Source organism: Tinamus guttatus, unplaced genomic scaffold (genome assembly GCF_059628265.1).
Source record: "Tinamus guttatus ecotype Peru unplaced genomic scaffold, ASM5962826v1 Tinamus_guttatus_pri_ptg000291l, whole genome shotgun sequence".
In the NCBI taxonomy this organism is placed as follows: Eukaryota; Metazoa; Chordata; class Aves; order Tinamiformes; family Tinamidae; genus Tinamus; species Tinamus guttatus.
The window spans coordinates 131,927-147,048 of record NW_028288825.1 but is presented as its reverse complement, the minus strand read 5'-3'; the positions used below and the strand labels follow the sequence as shown (position 1 = coordinate 147,048).

General features: G+C 46.9%; 1 protein-coding gene across 1 annotated transcript; it reads right to left on the bottom strand.

Moving 5' to 3' along the window:
• Positions 1 to 7,448: 7,448 nt before the first annotated feature.
• BRAT1 (BRCA1 associated ATM activator 1) lies at positions 7,449 to 15,075 on the bottom strand. The gene is made up of 13 exons (XM_088527730.1): positions 14,898 to 15,075; positions 14,647 to 14,801; positions 14,359 to 14,506; positions 13,081 to 13,453; positions 12,864 to 12,983; positions 12,273 to 12,364; positions 11,900 to 12,018; positions 11,236 to 11,422; positions 10,761 to 10,834; positions 10,116 to 10,215; positions 9,756 to 9,854; positions 8,608 to 8,777; positions 7,449 to 8,379 (listed from the first exon to the last, which is right to left on the bottom strand). Exons 1-13 carry the CDS (start codon positions 15,073 to 15,075, stop codon positions 7,654 to 7,656), a joined length of 2,541 nt encoding a protein of 846 aa, XP_088383856.1. The 3' UTR covers positions 7,449 to 7,653.
• Positions 15,076 to 15,122: the final 47 nt, after the last annotated feature.

The window sequence follows — 15,122 nt, the reverse complement described above, 5'->3', positions numbered from 1 at the left end:
AGGATTGTTGCCACAGGGCTCCTGGTTAGGATTTAGGAGCAGCCAGGAAGGAGGCTGCTGTCTGAGCAATCCCTCCTGGGCTCTGACCCCACGTGGCACCTGCTCTGGGCATCCCCAAGGGTTCAGCCACGTTCCCTTATCCAGGCCAGCAGAAATAGCTCCTTGCTTCCTGGCTTTGGAGAGGGTGTTAAGTAGGGCATAGTTACATTTGGGATTAGTGGGAAGAGTAGATACCTCCTGTGCAATGTTTCGGTTTGAGAGCAGATATGAAGAGCTGTCCTTCGTGGAGGCCTAGCAGAGGAGAAGTCACAGAAAGGAAATTCTTCAAGAAAATTAGTTATTAAGCAGAAGATTTTGGGGAGCATTTCAAGTTTTTCTTTATATAGTCCTGACTGACAACCAGTCTTGCAGCTTTTCAGCCCCAGAAGTACCTTGCTGAAGGCACCCATTGGCAAAGGGCTCGGGAATTTCCTGCACTGGCCCCTCAGTCTAGAAGGAATCTGGGGGCCCGTGTGTTGAGGCACAGGTTGGAAGGGCCTGGTTGGTGGTGTCTCCTCTTTAAGCTTTATTGGAGACTTTTCAATAACCCGAGTGTAGACAGAAGATCTGCTTAAAAAGAGCTCTGTGGAGCTGAGGAACAGCCTCCTTGGGAGCTGCCTGCGCCACTGAGGGCTGCAGAGAGGTGAACGGCAGGAGGGCTAGGACAGATACTGGAGGGGGTGAGACGGAGAAGCGCTTTCAAGCGTTTCACTGCAGCGATGCCTGGGGAAGTCGCCCAGGGCCTGGTTTCTCCTTGCACTCTCCTCGGCCAGGTGAATCACACCTTGTGACCTGGCGGACGGTGCTACTGGCCCCGAACCTGCCGAGTGCCGCTGCGGGGCTCAGCACGGGGCCGCGCTCGGGTACAGCAGCATTCGGCAACGGGGAGACATCGGTGTGCAGAGCTAACGTCCGTGCACGCTGCTGGACTCGGCTCCTCCATGGCCTGGCACGAGGCGGTGACTCCCGCTCCTGGGCTGCTGCCCGCCTCACTTCGGGCCGGGCGATGCTGCCCTTGCGCCCAGGGGTGCTAAGAAGGCAGCTGAAGGCCAAGTGCTGTGGCTGGAAACCAGCTGTGAGTTAATGCGCCGCCTGTGATTAATGTGCTTGCTTAAACGCATTCATGTCCTGTCGCGCTGGCTGCGGCTCTCGTGTCGCACTCGGTGTTCTCTGAACATCTATTTGCCTTACAGATCCCCTGATTATCGCTTTCCCTTTTATAATTAAGCCGTGAAACACAGCACGGCGCAGCTTATGTGGTATGAATTCATGCCTGGCATATTCTGCTTGTGCCCTGGGATGAGGCTAAATGCTGTCAGCTGGATTGGTCTCAGCACAGTTGCTACCCTGAAATTTTTGTAATATGATTATAAAATCACATTCTGTGTGCTTGTGGACAACCTGGGGCTCACTGCTGCTGGAACCAGAGGAAAGCAGGCTCTGGCTTCCTTGGGAGCAGGACTGGCCCCAGCAGTGCAGCAGGAAGAGGCTCCCTCTTGCCCTAGATGCCTGGTCCAGGCATCTAGGTCCATGGGCCATGTTGTGGTCCATATTGTGGTTTGGTGTTTATGCACCTTCCTCCTTGCTCTTTGACCATCTCAGACCATGTGTGAAAATGTGTGTCTCACGACTGACTTTTTTCCACTCCCTTCCACTCTGTCCTTTGTTGGAGGCTTAAACCGAATCCCACATCTCCCGTTAAGCTGCAGCTCCACGTCCATCTCTAAGAGCAGCCACTGCCCTCCCAGCCGGTCACTCCTGCCCCTGTACAGCAGTTTGAGAGCGTGTGTGTCTGTGCAGTGAGCAGGGGGACAAGGAACACACAGGAAAGCATACCTGAAATATATAATTACATTTTCTTCCCGTCCCAGGAATCAGATTTGGGAGTGATGGAGCTGAAGGGGTTGAAGCTCAGTGTTACCAGTGGGAAGATGGAATAGTCTGTGCATCCCATGCCTGCAGCCTCCAGAGGTGATCGCCTTCATGTGCAGCTTTCACAGGACAGGGTGTTGGGCCACAGGCCATCTCCGCTAAGCAAGTCCAGACAAGCCCCACAGCTGCTTCCTCCAAGGCTTGAGCTGAGCTTTGCCGCGCAAAGTGCTTGACCACAGGCCCTAGCAACTCCGCTACCAATTCAATATCGATTATCACATTATTACTAATCAAACCAGTTATGTAGAGACCCAAATGCTGATGCATCTCATCCCAAAGCTTCTGTTTCAGGAAAACGGTGCCAAAAGCAATGAGCAGCATCCAAAGCTACAGGGCTGAAATTCTTGGAGCCGAGATGTTTCCATGGAGATGGGTCTTTGATCTCATTGTAATAAGGAAAGGGTTGGAAAAGATGCTCCCAAACTACAGGCGAAGGCAAAGCCAAGGCCTACTGGGCAGAAGTCCTCAGCAGGAATGAGGGAAAGGAGGTGAGTGAGGAGGTTTGGGGGATCTTTTTTTAAAATTTTTCCTCCTGTTCTTTTTTCCCCCCTTCTTGGTGGCAGAGAAGCAGTAACAAGGAATAAGGAGAATAGGTAGGAGCCATTGCTGGTGTTTGATTGCCTCGATGAGCCTGTGCAGGCCACATGCAGCATCTCGGGTGGCGCTCAGGGTATGTGCTTGGCTGTGCAGCTCTGTTTGTGGCTTCCTCACTGCATCTGGAGCCAGGACTTTTCCTGGTCCTCCCTACCTGCATATAGACTGCTGGCGGATCAGCTCCTTGCTCTCCTCTCCCATGAAACTCAAACAGGTTTTTCTGACGTGTTTTCACTGGACTCTTCACGGGCAAACCGATGCATATGATATTCTGATGGGTCAGAGTTAATGAAATGTCTTTGCTCAAAGAGTTTTGTCCCTATATCTTTGTATCCTATTTGCTGCCAATGCTCCACTGAGCAGTTTTCTCTGTGTTTTGGACAAGATGGGATTGCTGTGCAGCCACAGCTGTTCATCTCCTGGTGGGGACAGGCCCATATGGATGCTGTCACTTAGCAACCAGGGCTGTGTTTTTAACTGCAGCCTTCGACACGAGGCAGGTGACACGAGTTGTAACCACCAGATCAGTCTCATGACTGGTGTTTTGAGTCAGAAAGCAACGGGCACAGGCTGTGGCGCTCACCTGAACCCCCGCTCGGCCTGCAAAGGGCCTGTCTGCATTAGGAGAGTTGCACGTGTGGTTGCTAACACAGCCTCACCAGGCTTCAGTTTGCAGCTTGCTTAACTGGACAGACACCACAGAGACTGGAAGAATGAGGACCAGGAAACAACAAAATGGGAGAACTGGAAGGTTTGCGAGTGCATCCACCTCGTGAGGTACCTCCCACCTACCTAGCACTGAAGCTAGGGCTGGAAAAGGGCAGTTCTGCACAGTTCAGGACCTGACACTTCACAGAAACTACTAAAGGCCACTTTACCTCCCCTCTCCCCAGAACTGACCTAACCGAGGAACATCCCTAAGGAGCGGTCCTATGCGCTGTTCCAAGCTGCACGTTGCTGCCTTTGCGTGGAGAAGCAACCCTGTATCTGCAGGATGAGCTGGGGAGCGGCTCACTCTGCACAGGTTTGTTTTGGAGGCAGCCGTGTGATGGAGCGTCATGTGAAAGGCATCTTCCCTGCCCTTATGTTTATGGTAAATACATTCCTTTGAGCTGCTGCGCTCGAAGCAGAGATTTGGTATTGCTGTTACTGATGGTCTGAAATTAGGTTTTCTTCAGGTTAGCTTTGAACAGCAGAGCTGTGTGACTGCACTGCTGGTATTGCAGGGACTCAGCCGGGCTGTTTATCTCCCTTTCCAGCTGAGGATAAGTGCGTCCTCAACGAGCAGCACACACATCTGTAACAAGTGGCCTTAACGCCTCCATTGGAGTTCTCCATCCTTGGCTTTATTCCCTTCTTGTTCTGCACAGACACAGCCCTTCTAAAGAAGAAGGTCGTCCCACTTCCATCTCTGTGTGTGGCTGGCAAGGTTATGAGCAAGGTCTGTGCTGCCCGCAGCGAAGCGTCTGACGCAGGCTGAGGTCTGGATGCGTTTGCTGGCGTTTTGGTCCTCAGCAGAGGACAGAAACTGCTGCTTGCAGAGGGAAATGACGCAGCTGAGAAGGGTGTTACTGCTGATACATTTTTCCACTGTAAGTTGCTGAGAACTTCTGCCATGAAGCTGCTTGCCGAGTTTCCTCTGCCATGTACAGTAGCTTTTAAAAGCCTTGATGAATGTGTCCTGAAAGGGAGAGCGTGTGCTAGAGACAGACTCAAGAGACTTCAAAGCTATGCATGAGATGAGCTGCGATTACAGCTCACATATATCCACGCTAAAGCAACAACCTTAGACATTTATGGCCTGTTTTTGACTAAGTTATGCAATTATTATAATTGAGCAGAGAATAGTCTTCAACTTTTAAATGTCTAGCATATTAAAACAAGTAAAAAAAAAATGAATAGCCATTCCTCTAGCAGCTTTTATAAAGCCATTAGTAGTGTAGGGCCGAGCCAAAGATGCTTGTTTTCCAATGCTGCTCTCTGAGGTTGAGCAGTAAAGGGATAAATCCTTTCTGCGGAGCTGGAAGCAGCCTTAGAAATTTCATACCTGCATTCAGATCAGGCAGCAGACCCCACATTGCACCCTTCCCAGATGAAAGAGTGGCAGGGAGCTTTGTAATCCTCTTCTTCCACAGTGTCAGCCACTGGAGACCTGGAGTTTTTTTCTAGTCTGATGTTCTGTGTTGATCCTGCTCGTGTTCCTACTAAGATAAATCACAGTGAAGGCCACGGGCTTTGGTTAAATCATCTGTCGCGTGTGTACAGAAACCCCCTCTGCGGTGCCTGTCTCCAGCAGGAATTGGTCGGCTACTGTTCTAAGGCTGCATGAGCAGCAGTTTCCACAGAAACTCATCCCAGAAAGGGAACTGGCAACTTCAGCCTTTTCCATAGCTGAATGCCTGGCAGACCCCCGCTCCCGCCTCGGTGTGTGATGGTTGTGTGCTGGGGGTGTACGGGTCATGGAGGAACTGTTGTTTTAACAGTGTGGAATGGTGAGTAGCAAGAGGAGTTGCTGAACTTAATGCTCAGTACGTGTAGTCCCAAATGCCAGGACGTGTTTGGAGTAACAAGTCTGTTCTGCAGGGCTGTGAATAAGGCTCCTTTTTCTTTTTGGCGCATCATGATCACAAATACTTAGGAAGAATTACCAAACAGCATAAATTCCTAACCCTGAAGAAAGCTGTGTGCCTGGGATAAGGATCTTACGGAGAGGCAAAAGAATTGCTTCAGTAATTTGCAAAGGAGTTACTATTGTAAGTGGGGTAAGGGCTTGCGCATGATTTCTTAACATGATAAAAAGATGGGAGACCTAGAGTAGGTGTCACTCCAGAGCAGAGTAAATGCACCTGAATGTGAAATCAGACCATTGGCTTAGTAACACTTCCCCAGGGCTGTACCAAGTCTAGGAGAGATGATTATAGAGAGAACTGAAAAGGTAAGCTTTTTTTGCAGTTAAATATGCAGTAGGCTATTCTCGTATTGTCTTGAAAAACATGTTCTTGAATGCAAATCCTACTAGTTCTCTCTTTCTCTCACTGAAATCTAGTCCTGATTTCTCTTAGACTTGCTCATCTAAGGACAAGATAGTAAGGTATTTCATTGGTAGCCATTTGGTGCTTGTTTACAAATTGGGTGGCTAAACTTTGGGCTTAGAAATATGTTTTTTTTTTTTTCTGCAGAAAGAAGCAACAGATTTTTCTTGTCTTGCTTGATCTCTCTATTTGCTGTCACTTGGCTCTTCAGCTGTTTGCTCGCTCTGCTCAGATGTTGGTAACGCTTCAGCTTTCTCCTCATTAGCAGGTGCAGGATGTCAGCCCCAGCATCAGGACTAACAAGACTTGCTGCTGTAACTAGAGAAACAGAGAAGCCATAAAGCAAGGAAATGTAGTGAGATCAGGAGGAAGGACAGTGCAAAATCAGCACTGAGTTGTTTAATTGCTGGATTTGGAGACCTCTTTTCAATGAAAGACACCCTTAATTCTTCTTGCAAAGATGATGAGCGATCCTAGTTTGGCCCTTTAGTTATACAACTTTACTTTTATTGGTGCAAGCCCTTCTGTCTATAAAAAGGACTGTGGAGTTCAAGTGGACAACCTGTATCGTGTCACGGTCATTCCAGCCTCTATAAATTAGGGAAAATTACACTAAATGCAAACAGGACTGAGAGTCAAGAGCCCTCCCTAACATGCAGTGGCTTCTCCTCTCTGTGATATGCAGTTTGTCCAATTTGCTCCTATTTGAATAATTCCTTGGAATCTCTAAAAGTGAGCAACCTTGAAATGTCAAGAATTCTACTGCTGAAAGGGAAGAATAAATCCCCGTCAGCAACCTGCTTATCTGCTTTCTTGGAGTGCATCTGCTCTGTTGCCAAGATGCAATATTAGTTTGGGAATTTTACCTCCTTCATCAGGATTGATCGACCTCCACAAAGAATCCACACTACTTGAGAAGTGGTTCCCTTCTCCTTTATTAACCCTCCAAAGTTCAGAGGAAATCGCAGGGTCAGGAAAAGGCCTGAGCCTTTTTTCGTGTCTTCTGTCATGTGTATGAGCAGCAGAAGCTACTTTTTCCCTGGAACAACTGCTGTTACAATACCCAAGGGCTCTGTCATATATAAAACTGTCTCCAGAGTGACAGACAAGTGTGCTGACTTCATGAAAAGGCACAGAGTGAACCTCCAGCCTCAGCAGCAGGACACTTTAACTGTATCTAACCCTGTGCACTGCTGCAGGGATAAAACTGAAGGCTGAGATTTTTAGGAGCAACCATCTCAGCTGCATTAAATACTAGAGCCTCCATTAGGCTAAACTGAGTGTTGTTCCTGCCTTTGTATTAAGCTAAAAGAGGATAAATGATTTTTATCACGAAACAGCTGCAGGTGTCAAGGTCTCTTTTAGCAGTTAGGAGCTACTCCAGTTCTTTAGGAATCAAGAACAAAGGCCAACAACTTGGGACTTGCTCCTGACTTAAATTTAAAAAGCATAAACTAAGAGCTTTGATCTCTGTGATGACACTAGAAAGCTGACAGACTTGTGTGTTAGTATTATTTACCTGTGGAAGACAAGTTTTAAAACCAGTATACTTGTAATTCCTTGAATGCTGCCTTCTGCTCCAAATGCAACATGGAACTTGAGAACTCTGGGTTTAGAATAAGGATATGGACAGGGTAATAACAATGCCTTTTAAAGCCAGTCTTGAAAAGGTTTGGCTACTCTGGCTTTAAAAGCACCACACAATGATTTGTTTTCAGTTGCTTGTTTCTGTTTAAAAAAATACGATGTTTCTTCCTGGAGACAAGAACTAATGCTTCCCTAAATGATGTACAAATTACAGGCAAACAAATGAATTTCTTAATATATTTACTTTGAAAACCAGCTCAGTTAATTATAAACTACATTTTATCAGAAAGTTTTCATCAGTGTTAAATCAAAGATTGTCCAACCCATTTAACAAATAACAAAACACTTTTTCTTTAAATAGGGCAGCCCTTCTTTGGAGACTCTCTCAAGAAAGACTTCACAGTTAGCAAAAATCCTTCTCCAAAGGAAAATGGCTTGAAGCACTGTTCCCTCAAAGCAGAAGATGGCTTTAGTAGCAGTCAGCTTCGTTCTCCTCTATGGCCCCCACAGTAGCAAGGATGTCCTCTAAGAGCGACTGAGGGCTTTTCTCCACATGGTCACTACTTTTGTTTAGATCATCGTGCAGCTCTTCCAGGTCTATTGTTCCCAAAGCCAGGAGCATGCTCTCTGGATCTTGGAAGTCAACCTCCTGACTGCTGCCTGTGGGGAAGTTCTGGGCCAGAGATCCCTGCCTTAGTGTCCTCTGTAACCAGCCAATGCCATGTCCTACTTCTTCAGGGTCTAGAGAATCCTTGAGGGAGTTACTTGTATAAAAACTGGATCTTATGGCAAGCAGTATATCACAGGCTTTCTGACCCACGGGCCTGTCACAGTCGCACAAAGAGCAAAACAAAAAGCCAAACATTTTCGTTCGGCAAAATATCTGCAGCGACTCATTGTGACGAACGGAACTAGTGAACTCGGGTGAGAAAGGGGCATAGTGGCATTTAGGACGGCCAAGTCGGCAAAGTGTCTGGACAAAGAAAACTTCAACCAGCTCCAAACCTCCAAGTCTGACTTCCCAGTCAAAGTCTCTCTCTGCAGTCTGGATCACTTTAGAGACAAACTGCTCCGTGTCCTGCAGTAGAGCTGTGTAACCTTTCTTCAGCCACTTCATGAAGATGCTGATCACAGCCCTCCTAGGAAAGCCCTCTGGATCGGTAGAGAAGATTTCCTGAAGCTTTGCTACAGTGTTCTAAATACAAGAAGACAAAGAGAAAATACAAAAAAGGAAAAACAAGTAAAGACGCTAATCTTGTTTATGTAAAAACTCCAGTCCCTTGTCACTGCTGTAGCATCTTATTTAAGCGGCTGTGAAATCTGACTGCAGATGACTTCAAGAAAGTTATAAATAATACAACAGCAAATTGAAGTGTAGTTTTGCTTGATTCTGCTGGTGTGGGCAACAAAAAAGTTATCATACCTCCTTATTGTATTGATTTCCTGCGACAGGTGACTCCGGAGCAATGTAAGCCAAGTGTCCTGCAGCAGTCACGGCACTTGCTCGAACATAACTCTCCGGGTCCTCAAGAAGATCTTCTGTAAGTCTCGGCACCTCCGAAGAGAAGAGAGTCTGCCTGAACCCATCCTGGTCTGCAAAAAAAGACAGCAATCCAAAGAAGTGAGGTTTATTCTCTCGGAGCTTGAGGCTCTTTCCAATGCAACCAATCCTCTGTGTCAGACAAGGACGCTCACTGCCTGTAGGGACAGCTGCCAGTGAGCTGGGCTGCTGCAGAGACCAGGCGGCTGCTCGAGGAGCACAGATGCTCTGTGTCAGACTCCTCATTTTGTAGCAGCTTGGTGACTTCCAGTGAAGGCCTAAACAGTGAAGCTCGGGGAAAAAAAAAAAAAAGTCTATTTGCAGTTATTCTAGGGGCAAGAAAACCCTTCCTTTGGGCAAGCATGGACTGCAAGCATGTCCCTCAAATCAGTGATTTTGTGTAAAGGACAAAAAAAAATCTTGTTCTCAGGACTCTGGCAAAGCAAACTAGATGTAGCTGAAACATTTACTGAGAACCACTGAGAGGGTCACTGGGGTGAACTGCTAACATGGATGAGTGCTGGATATCTCCTTTCTGACCCGGAGACAACAGTAGTAGACAACATCCTCCTTTCTTCCAGCACAGCAGAGATACTGTGGAAAAACTGATGCAGCCTTAATGTTACCTGCTGCAATGCTTCAGCATCGAGGAAAAGTAGAAAATTGATAATTAATCCAAAGCATGTAAAGAAAATCTGGAGCATAGCACCTCTTAAATCCCAGGCCCCAGCTTGTTCAGTGGAACCGAATGGATTCCACTGCATTAAGGACTGACACCTGCTTAGACATATGCTGAAGAAAATCTCAACCTATCTCAGTTTACTTCCCTAAAACCCTCCTTGAGGAAGACACAAATCTGAGTCGAACAGGAAAGCAGGTTACTAATCTTTTGGAAGATTTTGATCAGCATCTGACAAGTTTTTTTTCCTCTCTAATCTCTACACATTGAGGATGCTTCACAGGCCTCAATGACTTTTACAGCATTAAAAGAAATACTCCTCCAATCTGAACCATCATATCTTTACACGCACCTCTCAAGCCGTTAATCAAGATGGTGAGGAACTCCAGAGAGGAATCTCGTACTTCCCAGCAAGGACTGCACAAACGCTTCTGCAGCACCAGGAATACATCTGTCAAAGACAAGCGACAGGCTTGGATGGACACAAAAAGTAACGAGCCTTACCAGAGCACTCACTGTACAGCCTCTACATCACTTCATCAGAGGCAAGCCCTTCTTTTGCTGCTGTATGCATCCCCTACAGGGGATTGCTAAAGTACACTCCAAGAAATTGCAGAGAGGTGAGTGGTGAGCTGAGTGGGAAAGACAGGTAAGAGCAGATTTCATATATGCTGCCTGCTGCTCTTTGTCCCAAATGGAAGAGTTTTATTACCTTGCAGAATCTTTGTGATTTGCCACTGGCTGTTGAAGCAGGACATTTCAGGTAAGCGCACCAGCCATTTGGATGTAGCTTGAAATGATTTTTTCAGAACCTGGGACAACATAAGGCAGATATAGTTTAATACAGAAGCAAGCACTTTTTTTTTTTTTTTGCCTTTACACTAGTAGATTTTTTTTTTATCCTTCAACTACAAAGGAATTCCCCGGAAAAACAAATATCCATCCTTATTAAGGAAGCCACAGAACAATGGTCCCTATGTAGTATTTCTAACAAGCTCAAGAACGTGGCTTTTCTCAAGTGAGGAACATAAACAACTGGTTTCTCCATGTTTTGATTTGCAGGGGTCTTCAGAGCGAATCTGACGAAACAAACAAAAACTCTAGCACCAACAACTCGATCCTTAAGTCATGTCAGGTTTAGCAAGTTGCCATTACTCCTAGATGTGATGGTTCCCATATTTCAAAAGTATCCAGTTACTAATCTGCCCAATTTAGCCATTACCTGGAAGCCACCCAAAACCCAAGTAAACCTCCTGCATATTGAGACAAACTCTGTTAAGAAGCAACTGCAGTCAGACTGTTTCTTAGAACTACGTTAGGGGAACAAGCTTGACTGTATCCAAACTCCTCCACTTACCACAGGATTTGTGTTTGGACTCTCCAGGTATGACAAAAGGACGTCAAAAAAGCTCTCTACAGGTATGTCACACCCTGAAACACAGAAAGCTGATAACTAAAGGTTCAACAGCGAGAAAAAGGGAAAAACCTCAATTCTTGTACTGAAAGATACAAGATTATAAGACTGCCTTTTGGAGAAGAATGCAAATACAGTCTGAAAGCAAGGGAAAAAGCTCCAACTTCTCAAAACCACTAATTAAAGCTTTTTTTTCTTTTTTTTTTTTAAGTTACAGCACTACCTGCCCTAGCTTATCAACAGAAATTAAGGTTAACCAACACCACAGAAGAATCTGAAAAATGAACAAATTTCAGAAATAGAAACTGTAGTATTTGCTCAGAGACATCAGCAAAGAGGTAGAATGGAAAATTCTGCAATTACATAATGGTCTAGTATTTCCAAAAAGTTTCAAAAATAAAGCACAAATACAACTCACCCTTCCGCTCTGACAGCACAGCCAGGACATCAAGAGCTGCCCTCTGCACTCTGAAGCAACCAATCAAAGTTTGGCTTATCTTGCTCCCCAGAGGAGACGCTGGAATTAGGAGGCCGTTACAGAACTGTAGTATTGCCACGACAGAACGCAGCAAGGATGTACGGGGTAAATCCACCGGCAAATGACTCTAATGCAAGAAGAAAAAAAGTTTCCAACAAATGTCTCAAATGTGCACACAGACCAGGAGTTCTTTGTCAGGACTTGGGCAAAAACTGCAATTTCTAATGTGCCCATTTTTATTAATCAACAAATTATCTCCCTTTTTCCCAGAGAACTATTGCACAGATGGGAGAAGATTCCTGTCACTCCTTGAGAAATCAGTTCAATTCATTTCTCATGGGATCAGTATTTGCAGGAGAAGCAGTGTATGAGTAGCAAAGCTTGTGAAGGTGGATGGAAAACTGAACACGTTTCTTCTTTACAAGTCTCAGTATTTTTTTTCTCTTATCTAGAGCCTACTGGGCTAGATTTCTTATACAGAAGCCCCCAACTTCAACCCATCTCCAAGTTCTGTAAAGTTCTACTGCACAAGTTACATTTGATCTTAATGCTGTGCTTCAAAGACTAGTCTCAGCCCTGGGTTTTTATTTTTGCTGAATGTTACCAGAGACAGTAGCTCCTCCAGATGACCAAGAGTCTGACACAGGAGACTAGCGCAAGATGACTTGGAGGACAGAAGACTTTCAACAGTGGCAGGATCAGTGACAGACTCATCCAACAAACCTGGAGAAACAAAGGAGAGGAGAGCTCAGGTTGCTATTAATGAGCACAAAAGACAGTGATTTGAAGTATGGAAGCTAATCCAGAGTTTCAGGTGATTAATTTGAATTGTATCCCTTCAAATGTAATTCTCATCAATCTGCAGGATGCTGAACTTCACTGAGAACACCGGTACTGTCATTGACTCCTTCCAGTCTTTCTTCTCCAACAGGCCCTGTCAAGCAGAATAGTCTCTAACTTTTCTATGACCACTGTACCTGAATATTCCAGAGGCTGGGAGGCTGCTCTTAAAATGCAGTCCATTGGCTGAAGCAGAACAGTTACTGCCTGAATCCTCACATCTTGTGGGCTTCAAAGGAGGAAACAGGAGTCAACAATAAATCAAAAATACTTCAATTCTTGCTCTAACCATGTGCCCCCAGATGTTGATCAGAACAGCATTTCCACCTAGTCTTCTAATCATACCAGCAACTGTCAGAAGATCAATGCAACTATCACCAGGATTCAAGTCTTCTTCCAAGCTTCCCTGGCTAAGCCAAGAGCAGAGGAAAAATGGCTCTGAAAGTGATAAGCAGTCTCAGAAAGCAGTGCAAACAGAGATGGTGGGATCTTGTGTGCAAAGCTGGTTTAAAGAAAGGTATTTTTTTCCTCAACAAAACAGTATCCTTATAGCTAACGCCACTATTAGTGTCTAAAATGTACTAACTATGGTTGGTGAGACCATGCCCAGTCTCCTGTATTAATGAAGGCAACAGAAAATGGAAAGAAAACAGCTCTCAGAAACACACCAGACGTAACAGTACAGAAACATCTGCAAACTGCACAAAATTAATAGCAGCAACTCCTACCATTTGTGCAACCTCAGAATTCCCACTGTCAAAGGACCTGCTTGTACAGGGTTTAAATGTTCCAGAGCAGATGTCACTAATGCCCAAAAATTGCCTTCAGAGTCACAAAACACAGGAGACCTAGGAAGAAAAAAGTATCAATAATGTATCCTACAAATGTACACACTGGAAGCAAGTATTTCTCATCACTGCATCCAAGTGCCCAAGAGATCTTCACCTTGACATGTTAAGCAAAAGATCCACCAGCAGGTGCGGTGCTTGAACTGACTCTTCCACCAGAAAGGATTCCACTTGCTTGGCTACACTCAACCACAGCACTTCAGTCCAGGGAGCGTGACAACCGCCAAACAAACCAGCTAACAGCTTTAACGACTGCTTGATGTGGGAGATGGAGCTGGACTGCAGGGAATCTTCTATGTGCTTTATAATCATTTGGGCGCACAGGGGCCAGTCGCAGACCCTTGTGCCAGGAGCTTTACTCATTTCACACTCGAGAGACAGGGAGAGCGTGTGCACCAGGAGCCGCCGGGCAGCTGCAGCCACAAACAGGCTGGGGTCTCCCTGCAGAGTGAAGATCACGTCTAGGGCTCCTGCGGCAAAACAGAACAAGTCACTGAAGGCAGAGGGGAAAACACTCATTTTTTTCTGTGGTGCAGTGTCTTGTTGCACTCCCACCACACATCCCTCCAGTTAAAATATCATACAGATTTAGAAGCATTTTTTCTTTTTATATTTAATTTGCAGTCTCCGTTGCAACTCAGAGTTAGCCTGTCCTTAGCAAAAAAAATAAAGAAAAAAGCAGAATTATTTTCAGGCCTCAGGTGAAATCAATAACTCAGGAACAGAAGAGGCCTTGGATGTAGGGTTAGTAATTTTGGGAGAGTTGACAGCACCCTTGTTGTATATTTATGGGAGGTGCTTTTATTATCTGCAAACATCACTGATAAGTAAAAAAAAAAAAAAAAAAAAAAAAAACCGCAGCAATAGCACTATTTGCCCACCACATAGCTGGGAGCATAGGTGTTCCATAGCTTAATACCAATTCAGTGTTTTAGACCCTTCCATGCAGGAATCTACGCCTGGTGTCAGGCGCTGGGAAGCTTATAAACCTGCAAAACCTGCAACTGCAAACGTGAGTATTAATAGAAAAAAAATGAACCTCTAACTTGTTTTTTCTGAGGTAAAAATCACACTGAAAGATGTGTTTTGCTAAGAATTATAAATAAGAATACAACAGTCTTCCAACAAGCTCTTTCTATCCTGCATTTTGTAAAGATATTCCTTCTCCTCTAACAGAACCACCATTTTTAGTGTTGAAGAAAGTGAAATATACAGTGTAACAAAGAAGCCCTCTTTCAGTAACATTTGTTTTTCCACACAGGGCTTGTGTTCCCCTTAAGAAAAGGAAGGCAGCTACTGGGGCCTGCAGCCGCCACGCTGCCCGTCCATTGGGCGCCCCAGCAGCAGCCTGGCCGGCAGGCCGCGGGGTACTCACCGCCGCGGGCGAGCAGGCGCAGGGCGGGCTCGTGCAGCGCCATGCTGCGCACGCCGTCCACCCAGGCGCTGCGCACGGACGCGTCGGCCCACGCCGCGCCGCTCCGAGGCCCGTCCTCGCCAAAGAGCCTCGCCAGCAGCTTCTCCTGCTGAGGGCACAACACAGGGAGGACGCCGTGAGCCGAGGGCCTCGGGAAGAGCAGAGGGACTGCTCGCGCCAAGACGACAGTACCCATACCGGGGATGTTTCTGTTGCTAAAAGCGTGACTAAGAGCTCCGTGCGACTCACCTGCAGGTGCTGGAAAGTGCACTCCGAAGCGGCGAGCATCCCTGCGAGCCGCAGGGTGAAGGAGAGGACGCTGGGGCTGGGCTCCGGCAGCGCCAGCACCGAGGCGAGCAGCTCCGCGAGGCACGGGTTGTCCTGCACCAGCTTCAGGCCGGGCTCTGGACACCGGCGGTTGCCAGGAGAGGGAAAACGGAAAGTGAAGGCCGCGTCGATGCGCATTTAACCCCGCCAAGGGCCGCGAGGCGGGCGCTCACCGGCCTCGCTGAGCTCCTCGAGCCAGTCGAGCAGCTTCTGCAGGCAGGTGTCGTCGGCGGCGGGCGGCCGCGGATCGGCCAGGGCGGCGCACACGCGCGGCAGGAGGAGGCCGCACTCGCGGCTCATGGCGAAGCGGTGCCGGCGCCGCGCACTGAACCAGGCCTCCAGCGCCGACATGGCCGCCGCCGCCGTCGCGCCCGCCGCGTCGCCAGGGGCAACCCGCC